Raw genomic sequence first — 15,373 nt, 5'->3', positions numbered from 1 at the left:
ATAATATATTCTGACCATCTGCACAGGTGCACAGGTTGAAAGATATACACATAAAGTACAAAGCAATGCACAGGACTCACTACCAAACAGAGGCTGGCGACTACACTTGGAGTGGAGGCAGGGAGATGCAAAGACCGAAGGGTTCACCCGGCCTCACTGTAGCTGACACTGTACTAACACTGGACTAGTAATGTTTTCTTTAGGCCAGGAATTAGAACATAAAGTTTTTGCTCTGCTATTCCTTATATTCCACACAGACATGAAATATTTCCTAATAATTTTTTAAACTGTCACTGATAAGGTTTTACAATAATAAAAAATGGAATTTTTAAAAAAGTATCACTGACACAGAAGTTAACTTCTGCAAATTAGAAATATAAAAGCAGTAACAAAAAACCTAAAGAGAGAATTAAATGCAAAGATCAGGAAATCTCCAGCTTCCCCAGTGACTCACACGGTAAAGAATCCACCTGCAAGGCAGGAGATACAGGTTTGATCCCTGAGTCGGGAAGATCCCCTGGAGGAGAAAATGGAAACCCACTCCAGTATCCTTGCCTGTAGAAACCCATGGACAGAGGAGCCTGGCAGGCTACAGTCCATTGGGTTGCAAAGAGTCGGACATGACTGAGCGACTTCACTTCACTTCATTTCACTTTGTAATGCTTTAGTCCCAAACTTTCTCAAGAACCTGTCAAGATTCTCCAAAGGCAGTGTCTTGGAGCCCTAAGCCATCATGTTACAAGTCTGGGTACCCTGCTGCAGAGACCACACGAAGAGGCCTTTATACATGCATGGAGAAATAAGGGCCCAACTTTCCAACCTGCCCGTTAGACATCTGAATACAGCTGCCTTGGAACGTTCAGGCCAGACAAGCTACCACTGAATAACTCCCACAGATGCTTCAAAAAGCAGAAAAATCACCCAGCTAAGGTGATTTTCTCAAACTTCTAAATAAATTTAAAAAAAAAAAAACAACTTTATTTTTTTGATACAGAAGACAGAGTACAGTCCAATATTATCTGAAGATGAAGTGTGAATATATTATATTCTTGGGAATAATATTAAATTAGACTTCTCTGTGAGCCACAGTCCACAGTATTCTTTGCCTCAGGATGCAGCTACTGTTCATTGTTCTCTCAGTTTATCTACTCCTTCATTCCACTGAAGAGGTGTCTATGGGTTCCTATGCATCTTTCGGCAAGATGCCGACATCCAGTTAGTTCTGTCCAAGGCCAACATCAGGCAGCAGTTTGGTGCTGCTGGTATTGCTGGAAGCATACTGATCTTCTATGGAATCAAAATACCAGTACCTTAAGCCAAAGTAATGTAGTTGGTAATACCTTTACACAGAATAACAACTCTAAAAATACAGTTATCTTGAGCACACAAGGTCCAAAAAAATGAATAACAAGAAATGATCACAAGAGACAGGTGGCTCCAAAGTGTCTTCTACTCCAAGGAAAGGAGAGAAGACCGCCAAGATGGCAGGGGAATTCAATAGTCATGAGATGGATCAACGAAACACTGTTTAATTCTGGAAGTGCAAATGCAAAATTCAACAAGGAGAAAAATGACAGGTTCATAGTAAACTTAAAAGAAGATAAACTTGAAAGCCAGGTATAAAGCCTATAAAGGGTGAAGACAAAGGAGACTCAGGAGTTGATTCTCAAAACTTGTGAGGGAAACGCTGATTAAGATTTGCAGAGTTAATTATTAGAATGACAAAATTAAATCATTCTTTTTTATTTCCTGTGATAACAGAGAATGAAGACCAGTGTGAAGGGAAGAAAGTAAGTTTAAAACATGGAATCCCACCTCATGCAAACAGTGGCACAGGGGTTTCAGAGGCAAAGATAATACTGGTTTCCATGAAGATGGAGTCACCAGAAGTCACGGTGGTAAAAGGGAGTACCTTCACCATATTGCAGATTTACTGGAAGATTAAAAACAAGGAGTTGGGGAGGCAGAAAGATTGCAGATCTTTTTTTCAATAGAGGAAAGACAAGAAGGTTATTACATAGTCTGCAAACAAGTCTCTGGAAATTTCTAGCTCTTCCTGTCCTTAAAACTGGTTTCAGTCTTTCCAAAAAATAAAAAAGTATATTTGCTATACACTATAAACAAGCACTGTTTGCTTTTTTCTCCTTGCTATATTTCAATGATTATGAGGTTAATGTGGGAGGAAAAAAACTTTCCTGTTAAAAACTAAGCATGAAATGTACTTGAAACAACAAAAAGCTCTCCCAAATCAAGATCAGAATATGCTCGCTCTTTTACTTCTCAAGCCTGTGGTTTCAGATGGCCTCAAGGTAGCTGTTAGCTCGGGACAAGGCACAGGGTCCACATGTCCCAACTTGCCCAGGGCTGCTCCAATTTTAGTACTCAAAGTTAGTATCCACAGGAGACAAGAGGTCCTAATTTTTTGTGATGAACACAGCAGAAGGCTCTGGGAAGTACAAAACACTAAGGCAGCCCGAAAAGGGGGCTAAAAGTAACATTGCTGTTAGTGTGAAATGGATACTGCACCGCTACTTTCTGTTTTTTAGGTGATGTAGGCAACCATAATTGGCAGTTCACAATAATGGATCATCCACTGTTGCATCACTCCAAGTAACATGACTTAAGTGCACAACTGAAATGGGTTGTAATTGTGATTAACAGCCTGCCTTTGACTTTCTCGATTAACTGCTATGTTTTGTATTGAGATAACGTTTAATTTTTAATACTGCACACAGTGGTGACCATATTTTTTAAGAGATTAGGTAATGAAAATGAGAAGGATTACAATAACAACTCCAGTATATCACTGAATGAAAGAAAAAAAGGAAGGAAAAGTCTCTAACACTCCTCTTTTCTTCCTTATGCTTGCTTGGTTTCAGAAATTCTTCAATCAGTTCCTAATCAAAGAAAAGTTAACCAATGACTATGTTGCAGTTTTCATTCCAATCCCAAAGAAAGGCAACGCCAAAGAATGTTCAAACTACTGCACAACTGCACTCATCTCACATGGTACCGTTACTTATGTTCAAACTGCTCAGGCCAGGCTTCAACAGTACGTGAACCATGAACTTCCAGATGTTCAAGCTGGATTTAGAAAAGGCAGAGGAACCAGAGATCAAACTGCTAACATCCATTGGATCACAGAAAAGGCAAGAGAGTTGCAGAAAAACATCTACTTCTGATTCACTGACTATGCTGAAGCCTTTGAGTGTGTGGATCACAACAAACTGGAAAATTTTGAGAGAGATGGGAATACCAGACCATCTTACCTGCCTGCTGAGAAATCTGTACGCAGGTCAAGAAGCAACCATTAGAACCAGACATGGAACAACAGGCTGGTTCCAAATTGGGAAAGGAGTACACCAAGGCTGTATATTGTCACCCTCATTACATCATTCAAAATGCAGGGCTGGATGAAGCACAAGCTGGAATCAAGATTGCCGGAAGAAATACCAATAACCTCAGATGACACTTTTCCTTACGGCAGGAAGTGAAGAACTAAAGAGGCTCCTAATGAAAGTGACAGAGAGTGAAAAAGTTGGCTTAAAACTCAACATTCAAAAAATGAAGATCACGGCATCCAATCCCATCACTTCATGGCAAATAGATGGGGAAACAATGAAAACAGTGAGAGACTTTATTTTCTTGGGCTCCAAAATCACTGCAGATGGTGACTGCAGCATGAAATTTAAAAATACTTGCTCCTTGGAAGAAAAACTATGACTAACCTAGACAGCATATTAAAAAGCAGAGACATTACTTTGCCAACAAAGGTCCATCTAGTCAAAGCTGTGGTTTTTCCAGTAGTCATGTATGGATGTGAGAGTTGGACTATCAAGGTGAGTGCCAAAGAATTGATGCTTTTGAACTGTAGTGTTGGAGAAGACTCGAGAGTCCGCAGGACTGTGAGGAGATCCAACCAGTCCATCCTAAAGGAAACCAGTCCTGAATATTCATTGGAATGACTGATGCTGAAGCAGAAGCTCCAATACTTTGGCCACCTGATGCAAAGAAGTGACTCAGTGGAAAAGCCCCTAATGCTGGGAAAAATTGAAGGCAGGAGGAGAAGGGGACAACAGAGGGTAATATGGTTGGATGGCATCACTGACTCGATGGACATGAGTTTGAGCAAGCTTTGTGAGTTGGTGATGGACAGGAAAGCCTGGTGTGCTGCAGTCCATGGGGTCACAGAGTCAGATAAAACCGAGCGACTGAACTGAAACTGATTTATGTTGCTATTTATACCTTTGAGAAAAATTACAAATGTGTGGTCTATTTTTTTCTGTCTTCCTTTAGCTTCCTAATCTGTCTAGAAATTAGAAACTTTTGGATCTCAAAAGAACTGTAGTTCTCAAATACAAGAAACAATATGACTCTGTTGAAAGTATTTAAACTACAAGAAAAACAAAACACCAAAGAGGCTTGGGAGAGGAAAGATGGCTGCAAATTCTTTTCCACCGTTCCTGATGAATGATGGTTCTACTTCCCCGCCCCTTGAATCTGAGCTGGCTCTGTGGCTTCCTGGCCAATCAAATGTGACAGAAGTTACACTATAATTTCTGAAGTTGGGCCTTAAGACATCTGTGGTTTGGCTTCGCCCTCGTAGAGAGATCAAATTGAATCAATGAATGGTAAGTCCCCATAATTCCCTATTATTTTTTCCTTCTCTTGTCCAGCCTAAAGGTTAAACAGGTAAGAAGAATGGGAGAGCAAAGGGATAAAGAAGGAAAGAAGGGAAGAAAGAAGGAAAGGAATGCTGAAGGAGGTTAAGGCTCTAGCACAGGTCCCAGGCTCCGGTTCTGCTGAGCCCTAACTTGCTCTAGGTCATATGATCCCTCTAGACCTCTTGACCTCCTCAAATTGTCAACATATTTTTGTAATGGCAACATTACAATACAATACAATATTACAATGGTATTGTATTAACATTACAGTAACATTACAGTACAATAACAACTAATTTATAGAAGTCTAGATGTAGAATACATAACTTCATTCTCTTTTACTCTGTCACTAGTCACTCTAGAATATCAAGAACGATCAGCTAATACCTAGGAAAAGAAAGGTAGTAAGTTAAAGAGAGTAAAAACTAGAATTCAAATAAGAGAGAAGGCAAGCATTAAGAACAGAAAAGCAAGAAATGTTTTTCTCTTTTCTACCTAAGAAAATAAATATAATACCAACTTATACACAGTATTTGGAATCACATGCCTGGAATTGTTCTAAGAGTTTACTATATATTAACATGTTTAATCTTCAGGGCAACCTTATGAAGTAACTGCAGTTATTATCCTTGTTTTACAGATATGAAAACACAAAGGTTAAGTTATCTATCCAAGATCGCAGTGCCAGTAAGTATAGAGCTAGAAGATGAATCCTAGCATTCTGGCTTCTGACTTCATGTTCTCAATGCATTTCTTATGAAAACTGCTTCCATTTCATGTAAGGTTCTACTCGACTGTTTCATGTGAGTACATGAAATCAAGTGATAAGTAGAATTTATCAATTCAACTGAAATGCATCTAGGAAATACATAGAGCTAAAGCACCAAATAAGGACTGGCACGATGGTATAGTTTCTAAAGGGAGTACAATCAAAAGAGGAAGGAGTGGGGCTAAAATGAAGAACTTTGCGGTGTGACCCCCTGAGCAAGCTAACATCAACGAGAGCATGCTAAGTCCCTTCAGTCATGTCCGACTCTTTGCAACCCCATGGGCTGTAGCCCACCAGGCTCCTCTGTCCATAGGATTATCCAAACAAGAATACTGGAGTGGGGAGTCATCTTCTCCTCCAGGGGATCTTATTGACACAGGGATTGACAAGTGTCTCTTATCTCTCCTGCACTGGCAGGCCGGTTCTTGACCACTATCACCATTTCAGTTCAGTTTTAGTCGCTCTGTCATGTCCAACTCTTTGCAACCCCATGAATCACAGCACGCCAGGCCTCCCTGTCCATCACCAACTCCCAGAGTTCACCCAACCTCATGTCCACTGAGTCGGTGATGCCATCCATCCATCTCATCCTCTGTCGTCCCCTTCTCCTCCTGCCCTCAATCTTTCCCAGCATCAGGGTCTTTTCAAATGAGTCAGCTCTTCGCATGAGGCGGACAAAGTACTGGTGTTTCAGCTTCAACATCAGTCCTTCCAATGAACACCCAGGACTGATCTCCTTTAGGATGGACTGGTTGGATCTCCTTGCAGTCCAAGGGACTCTCAAGAGTCTTCTCCAACAACACAGTTCAAAAGCTTCAATTCTTCAGTGCTCAGCTTTCTTTATGGTCCAACTCTCACCTCCATACATACTGGAAAAACCATAGCTTTGACTAGACAGACCTTTGTCAGCAAAATAACGTCTCTGTTTTTTAATACACTGTCTAGGTTGATCACAGCTTTTCTTCCAAGGAGCAAGCGTCTTTTAATTTCATGTTGCTGTCACCATCTGCAGTGATTTTGGAGCCCAAGAAAATAAAGTCTCTCACTACTTCCACTGTTCCCCCATCTATTTGCCATGAAACAAGACTGGATACCATGATCTTTGTATTTTGAATGTTGAGTTTTAAGCCAGCTTTTTCACTCTCCTCATTCACTTTCATCAAGAGGCTCTTTTGTTTCTCTTCACTTTCTGCTATAAGGGTGCTGTCATCTGCATATTTGAGGTTACTGATATTTCTTCCAGCAACCTCGATTCCAGCTTGTGCTTCATCCAGCCTAGCATTCGCGTAATATATTCTGTATATAGGTTAAAAAATAATCAGGGTGACAATACACAGCTTAACGTACTCTTTTCACAATTTGGAACCAGTCTGTTGTTTCATGTTTGGTTCTAATGATTGCTTCTTGACCTGAACACAGATTTCTCAGCAGGCAGGTAACGTGGTCTGGTATTTTCATCTCTTAAAGAATTTTCCACAGTTTATTGTGATCCACACAGTCAAAGGTTTTGGTGTAGTCAATAAAGCAGAAGTAGACTTTTTTTTCCTGGAATTCTCTTGCTTTTTTGATGATCCAATGAATGTTGGCAATTTGATCTCTGGTTCCTCTGCCTTTTCTAAATCCAGCTTGAACATCTGGAAGTTCTCGGTTCATGTACTATTGAAGCCTGGCTTGGAGAATTTGGAGCATTACTTTGCTAGCATGTGAGATGAGTGTAATTGTGCAATAGTTTGAACATTTTTGGCACTGCCCTTCTTTGGGACTGGAATGAAAACTGATCTTTTCCAGTCCTGTGGCCACTGTTGAGTTTTTCAAATTTGCTGGCATACTGAATATGTCACTTTCACAGCATCATGTTTTAGGACTTGAAATAGCTCTACTGGAATTCCATAACCTCCACTAGCTTTGTTTGAAGTGATGCTTCCTAAGGCCCACTTGACTTCACACTCCAGGATGTCTGGCTCTAGGTGAGTGATCACACCACTGTGGTTATCTGGATCATGAAGATCTTTTTTTGTAAAGCTCTTCTGTGTATTCTTGCCACCTCTTCTTAATATCCTCTGCTTCTGTCAGGTCCATACCATTTCCGTCCTTTATTGCGCCCATCTTTGCATGAAATGTTCCCTTTTCCAGTTTTCTTGAAAAGATCTTAGTCTTTCCCCTTCTATTGTTTTCCTCTATTTCTTTGCATTGATCACTGAGGAAGGCTTATCTCTCCTTGCTATTTTTTGAACTCTGCATTCAAATGGGTATATCTTTCCTTTTCTCCTTTGCTTTTTGCTTCTCTTTTCTCAGCTATTTGTAAGGCCTTGTCAGACAACTATTTTGCCTTTTTGCATTTCTTTTTCTTGTAGATGGTTTTGATCACTGCCTCCTGTAGAATGTCATGAACCTCCATCCATAGTTCTTCAGGCACTCTATCAGATCTAATCCTTTGAATCTATTTGTCACCTTCACTGTATAATCATAAGGGATCTGATTTAGGTCATACCTGAATGGTCTAGTGGTTTTTCCCTACTGTCTTCAATTTCAGTCTGAATTTTGCAATAAGCGCCACCTGGAAAGCCCCTATTCATATTCATGGAATGCCAATCATTTAGAAGAAATGGTACTTTAGTTCAGGAGATGTGGTGAAGTATTTACTATCCCCCACAAAAATGACAGACAGATTGGATTCTGAACTTGACCTGTATGTAAAAATAAAGTATAATTAAGGGAAAATGGAAAACACTTTTCATTTGGAAACATAAGCAGTTTTGCTGGATAGAGGACAACACTGCAGTAGTTCACACCAATCTCTTTGACAAAGTCCACAAAGGGAGAGAGGCCCAGAATGAAAACAAAGTAGGAAATACACACAGACACATACACATATGAAAGGGGAAGGAGAAAAAAATGGGGAAAAAAATGGTTAGGCAGTTCGTAGAAGAAAAAAGATAAAGGGAAAGAAAGCTATTATAGGATGAACAAGAGAACTATAAAAAAAAAAAAAAAAAAACAACAACAACAAATGAGAGAGGAGTTAGACGTGCCAGAGGTTCCACAGGTGAGAAAAGGAGAATATCAGAAGAGGAGGAGCTAACTAGAGCACCTTTGCCCTATACCACAAGTCTCCTAACTGACCTCACTGACATTCTTCTGCCCCTCCCTAGAGCATTCTACAAGTGGTAGACCTTGACCTTTTTTTGAAACAAACCTGAGGATGTTAACCCCAGTCTCCTCTTGTAACATTCTCCTTACTAGCACCATACGGTCCTCTCAGTTCCCTAAACATATCAGGCTTCCTCCACCCTGGCTAGAAAGCGGTCTCTCCACCTTTCCCTCTCTTATTCACCCTCCAAACTGCCCTCAGTTCAGTTCTGTCACTCAATCATGTCCAGCTCTTTGTGACCCCATTAACTGCAGCACACCAGGCCTCCCTGTCCATCACCAACTCCCGGAGTTCACCCAACCTCATGTCTATCGAGTCCGTGATGCCATCCAGCCATCTCATCCTCTGTCGTCCCCTTCTCCTCCTGCCCCCAATCCCTCCCAGCTTCAGCGTCTTTTCCAATGAGTCAACTCTTTGCATGAGGTGGCCAAAGTATTGGAGTTTCAGCTTTAGCATCAGTCCTTCCAAAGAACACCCAGGACTGATCTCCTTTAGGATGGACTGGTTGGATCTCCTTGCAGTCCAAGGGACTCTCAAGAGTCTTCTCCAACACCACAGTTCAAAAGCATCAATTCTTTGGCGCTCAGCCTTCTTCACAGTCCAACTCTCACATCCATACATGACTACTGGAAAAACCATAGCCTTGACTAGACGGACCTTAGTCGGCAGAGTAATGTCTTTGCTTTTTAATATGCTATCTAGGTTGGTCATAGCTTTCCTTCCAAAGAGTAAACGCCTTTTAATTTCATGGCTGCAATCACCATCTGCAGTGATTCTAGAGCCCCCCAAAATAAAGTCTGACACTGTTTCCACTGTTTCCCCATCTATTTCCCATGAAGTGATGGGACCAGATGCCAGGATCTTCGTTTTCTGAATGTTGAACTTCAAGCCAACCTTTTCACTCTCCTCTTTCACTTTCATCAAGAGGCTTTTTAGTTCCTCTTCACTTTCTGCCATAAGGGTGGTATCATCTGCATATCTGAGGTTACTGGTATTTCTCCCAGTAATCTTGATTCCAGCTTGTGCTTCTTCCAGCCCAGCATTTCTCATGATGTACTCTGCACATAAGTAAAATAAGCAGGGTGACAATATACAGCCTTAACATACTCCTTCTTCTATTTGGAACCAGTCTGTTGTTCCATGTCCAGTTCTAACTGTTGCTTCCTGACCTGCATATAGGTTTCTCAAGAGGCAGGTCAGGTGGTCTGGTATTCCCATCTCTTTCAGAATTTTCCACAGTTCATTGTGATCCACACAGTCAAAGGCTTTGGCATAGTCAATACAGCAGAAATAGATGGTTTTCTGGACCTCTCTTGCTTTTTCCATGACCCAGCGGATGTTGGCAATTTGATCTCTGGTTCCTCTGCCTTTTCTAAAACCAGCTTGAACATCTGGAAGTTCACAGTTCACGTATTGCTGAAGCCTGGCTTGGAGAATTTTGAGCGTTATTTTACTAGCATGTGAGATGAGTGCAATTGTGCGGTAGTTTGAGCATTCTTTGGCATTGCCTTTCTTTGGGATTGGAATGAAAACTGACCTTTTCCAGTCCTATGGCCACTGCTGAGTTTTCCAGATTTGCTGGCATATTGAGCGCGGCACTTTCACAGCATCATCTTCCAGGCTTTGAAACAGCTCAACTGGAATTCCATCACCTCCACTAGCTTTGTTTGTAGTTAGATCAAATTCTCATTATTACAAATAATCCCCATTTGTTGCACTTGACAGCTGTAATTTTACACTTACAAGTATGTTTATTTGATTACTGACTCTCTTCACTGGACTGGAAATTCCACCAAGAAATCTCCCCTGCCTACACTGTGCCTCTCCAGCACAGTACCTACAACATTATAGTTGCTCAGTAAGTATCTACTGAATGAATCAACAAAAGAAACCTCCCAAACTATCACAAGAGGGAAAGGGGCAGAAGACAACCTTAAATGAACAGAAGAGAAAGGAACAAATCAAAGAGGAGGAAGAAAAAAAAAATCAATATAAACTGTGGCCTAATTCAATTCACACCATTTCAGTGTGATACTACACTGACAAAATAAAGCACAATAGTAACCAGTAGCTCTTTTTCCCTAGTGAAGGTGGGAAAAGAATTGGAATTAGTATTTTACTTCACAGTTTATGAGACTGTGAAGCAGTATTTAGAACACGGAAGACAAAGCACCTCAAACTTAAGATGACGAAAGCAGAGCTATGAGCGTCTCATTCCTCTACTCCATCTCAATAAATGGAGTCCCCCCACCCCCACCAAAACCTCAAACCAAAACCCTAGGAGTCATCTCTGATTCCTACTTTTCTCTGATCCTCAATATGCAATGCATTCAGAAGTTCTCAAACAGATCTTCCATCTATCCCCTCCTCTTCCCCGATGGCCACTGCTACCATCCTAATCCAAACCTGTCTATTTTTCAGACTGCTACAATATTCTCCTAACTAATGGCTCTGCTTTTACTCTTACTCTGTTTTAATTTACTCCAGGAACAAAGTTATTTTTTTAAAAAGATAAATTGTATCATTAACTCCATTGCCCCAAACTCTTCAGTGATTTCATACTTTTCAGAATCAAATAAAAATTCATGAACTTTCATGATCTGCTCTCATATCTGTGCTTGTTACTGTGTTCTGTACTTATTACATTTCAGCCATAATGATCTTTTTTTAAGCAAATGAAATCCTATATCATCTTAGAACCTTTACAGCCATCGTCCTCTCTGCCATACCCTAGTCTCACAGTTATTACCTTAACACACGTGTGACCTCCACAGGAAGGCCTTTCCTGGCCTTAACACTATGCAAAATGGCTTTTTCTATGTGTTTCTTCCATAGCCTTTACTACACTATCATCTTCTTGTTTACTTCATTAACAAGAAATAAAGATGCTCCAGGTGCAAGAAATATGGTGAAAAGAAAAACTTATTGCTTTAATGGAGCTCGTATTTTTATAGGACTAAAAAACATGAAGACAAATTTATCATGTGAAGAGTGCTACCATGAAAAATAAAACAGAGGAATACCATGTTTGTACATGTGAGTATGGCAGCATGACATTTTACGTAGGCTGTCAGGTCTGAGCAGATCTAAAGAAGGAAACTATGCAACAACAACAAAAAAAAGCGGTAAGATTGTTCTAAATGGATTAATTTTTAGTTATAAAAAGTCCCTCCTACTAAAATATAATTCCTATGAAGGAAAGGACCCTAACTATCTTATCCACTGCTTCCTTTACTTTGGTAAAGTGCCCAGCACAGAATAGGCTGATATAAATATTTGATGTGGCAAGCCATACTGGAGTATCTCATCATTAAAAGCGTAAAGAACCAAAAGAATGAAATATAAAAAAATATAAGTAGCCCTAAATGTCATTCCACTTATTTAGTAGTACTAAATATCAGCCTCTTATGCTCATATTCTAAACAAGGCACTATTCACTTGTTTATGCAAACGCTGAAAAAGAAGTGATGAAACTCAATTTTTTCCACTTGAGTAATTCATAGACCCTTAAGTTAGAATAAGCTAAAAGCGAAAGGAGAAGGCAATGGCAGCCCACTCCAGTATTCTTGCCTGGAAAATCCCATGGATGGAGGAGCCTGCTGGGCTGCAGTCCATGGGGTCGCTAAGAGTTGGACAGGACTGAGCGACTTCACTTTCACGCAATGGAGAAGGAAATGGTAACCCACTTCAGTGTTCTTGCCTGAAGAATCCCAGGGATGGGGGAGCCTGGTGGGCTGCCATCTATGGGGTCGCACAGAGTCGAACACGACTGAAATGACTTAGCAGCAGCAGCAACAGCTTTAAATTTACCTCAGCACTGTATCTGTTGGCCTTATTTATGCTCCTTCCATCCTCCCAATGTTCATCACATAGCACCACCTGTAACACAAGCTACACCACACTCTCAGCCTCTGACGGGTAACTAATCAGCCCAAATGAGAATGGAGGTCGAATGGAAGAAATATAAGTGAAGAAAACTCACAAGCTTTCCACATCTTCTTACTACAAATCTCATATAAAACTCTCATCATTTTTAAATAAAGGCTGGTTTGCATAACAAGGTAAAAAAAATTTTTTTGTTCTGCTATACTTTAAGAAGAATTAAGAATATTAATATTTCTTTTCCCACTCACTTCTACTGGTCTCTATTTGTTCACTGGACTGAGTGCCTACTGTGTTCCAGGCACTGTTCCCAATGCAGTTAAAACTGTAAACACAACATAAGCATCCTTCCACAGCCTCTTATAGGACTTTGTACCATAGTGAAGTTGTACTATCTTAAATCAGAAATGTTTCCAATTATTTTTAAAGTACTGCCTATATCCCAGGTGAAACTCATCTTTGCAAAATTTTCCAGAGTTAATCCTTTTTTTTTTAATAATCACTGCACAGCAGACAGACCTGCTCTCCCGAACTGATTAATAAACCCAATTACCAGCATAATCAGTGAATCCACAGTCAAATTAAGCAATGAACATTAGAGTTCCTGAGCCACAACTACAACGGATTTAGCTGTACTGGGGGATCTTTATATTTGGCCAAAGAGCCAACACTATTACCCATTACCACCATCCCCAACAATAATATGTAGCTTTTGTTAACATTGGCTTAGTCCACCTACAGCAGATGTTTAACTTTTTCCTCACAAGTGAATAAAAATAGAATCACTTGAGCTTTGTCTGTTAGCTTGGGTGACGACCCCCAAATTGATAATGTGTATCTCGTTCTCTTTTCTCAGATACATGACTTCCTAAAACATGTTCAGCAAAACACATTTCTCACGGCCAGGCCTAACCTGAATGCTGGCTGCACAAGAAAGCCTGAAGCTCTGCGAAACAGAAAGGCCTGCGGGGCGGGGGGTGGGGGGTGTTAAAACAAGCTCCGGGAAACTACGTCTCCCCTCCCAAAGTGGTCTGGCCCCCGATTTCACCCAACCTTTTAGCAACTTGAAACTTTTCACAAACACCAAACAAGAGCCGAGCAGTCAGAGAAAGCAAAAAATGTCCAAAAAAAAAAAAAGACCCGTGCAGTCTCAGAGGACTCCCAAAAAGTCCGGCTCGCGGCCGGTCCACCGCCGCCCCCTCACAGCCTCTCGGGCGAGCCCCTCGCCGGGGCGGACTCGAACCCGGCGCGCCCGCAGCACCTTCCCTCCCCGCCATCGCCCCGGAGCCCCCGCCCCCCCCCCGGTCCTCCGCCGCCCCCCAAACGCCCCCGGCGCCCGTCACCGAATATCCGGGAATCAGGGGCCACATTTTCCTGTCTCTGCCCACCCCCAACCCCCACAAGGGCAGGAATAGACGTACCTTCCAGAAAAGTAATCTCCCCGGCGCTGCCGTCGCTCTTGCCAGCCGCCATCTTCCTCCTCCCACGCCGCCGCCGCCTTAATCCATGGCCCACACCGCCGCCGCCGCCGCCGCCGCGTTCGCCGGGATGAGGGGCCGCGCCGCAGGAGGGTAGCCGCCGCAGGGTTGCGCGCCTGGACTCGGCCGTGAGGCGGGCGACGCTGCCTCGTCCGGACGGGCCTACACAAAAGCAGCCGGCTCCCGGGGCCTGTCCGCGGACGGGCGGCGAGGCCCGCAGCCTGGGCTGGCTCAGGCCCCGCCGGGCGAACGCGAGCGGCGACGGCGGCGACGGCGCTTCCCGGGCCCGGTGCCTCTCGGCCCGCGACTACCCATCCACCGCCCGCCCAGGCCGCCCTTGAAGCTTCCCCCAGCGGCGGGCCCGCAGGAAGAGGGGGGAAGAAGGCGAGCACACAGATACGCTTCCCTCGGTCCCGGGCCGTAAAATGGCCGCACCCGCCGCGCCGGGGCGGCGAGGTCTCCGCGACCCACAGGCGCCCCCCGGGGCCCTCCGCTCCCTGTGCCGCCGCCGCCGCTACGGCCGTCTGCCCACCCCGCCCAGGCGCGAATGCATCAGCCGAGGCCTCTGCGACTGTCCATGTGGACAGGGGTGGGTCTCCGCTGCCACCGCCTCGCGTCCGTCGCCACAGCAGCTCCAGCCGCCGCCGCTCCTCCCCCACGGGCGCTGCTGCTGCTGCCGCCGCCCGGCTCCCGCCCCCGCCCCGCCGCCGCCGCCGCCGCCGCCCCCAGCGCGGCTCCCCCTCAGCAGCCCGGGCTCTCGCGCGGCGGAGAGGCTGCGGCGCCGCGCAGAGCCCGCCGCGTGGCGCCTGCCGCCCGGCCCTCCGTGGCGAGGGCCCAGCGCGGCGCCGGCTCGGCCCACACACGCCGGGTCGGAGTCGCCGGCTGGCCGGGCCGGCGCTGCCTTCGGCCTCCGTGGCAGCACGGTGGCCTGAGAAGGACTCAGTTCGTTCCTCTGAGGAGGCCTTCGGGCTTAGGCCATAGCCATCTGGAGAGAAAAGGTCGAGTGAGGTAGTGCGGTCACACATGTGGCGAGTGATTTGTCGTCGTCTTCATTTTAAAAACGTTTTCAAGGTAATTCATCACGGAAGTTGCTACAGTACCCTTTGGGTGACACTGTAAATTTTTTTTAAAAAATGTCTTTTTGTGTACCTGAAACTTCAAAACCGTCCCGCTGCCTTGCCAGTCAGTCAGGCCTTATGACTACAGGTGACTGTGTCATGTTCGTTTTTCTTTTTTTAGTTAAAGAAATGTCATGTTCACTAATGAATATTTGGAAAATACAGAAAAGGAAAGAAATTATGCATAGTCCCACCACGAAACTCACGACTTCTTTTGGTGTGTAGTCTTCCAATGGAACATTTTTCTTAAATCCCTCACTGTCTTCCCTGGGGAAAAAACAAAAAACACAAATGTATGCTGTATATCCATG

At 43.5% G+C, this 15,373-nt stretch overlaps 1 protein-coding gene across 1 annotated transcript in view; it reads right to left on the bottom strand.

Moving 5' to 3' along the window:
• Positions 1–15,037, bottom strand: part of LOC138444708 (uncharacterized) — a 292,168-nt gene extending 277,131 nt beyond the window's left edge. Inside the window, exon 1 of the mRNA XM_069598026.1 lies at positions 13,888–15,037. Coding sequence (XP_069454127.1) covers positions 13,888–13,939 — 52 coding nt within the window. The 5' untranslated portion in view covers positions 13,940–15,037. The remainder of the gene's footprint in view (positions 1–13,887) is intronic.
• Positions 15,038–15,373: the final 336 nt, after the last annotated feature.

This window comes from Ovis canadensis, chromosome 8 (assembly GCF_042477335.2).
Source record: "Ovis canadensis isolate MfBH-ARS-UI-01 breed Bighorn chromosome 8, ARS-UI_OviCan_v2, whole genome shotgun sequence".
Lineage (NCBI taxonomy): Eukaryota > Metazoa > Chordata > Mammalia > Artiodactyla > Bovidae > Ovis > Ovis canadensis.
The sequence above is the reverse complement of the archived record's forward strand: the minus strand, read 5'-3'. Positions and strand labels throughout refer to the sequence as shown.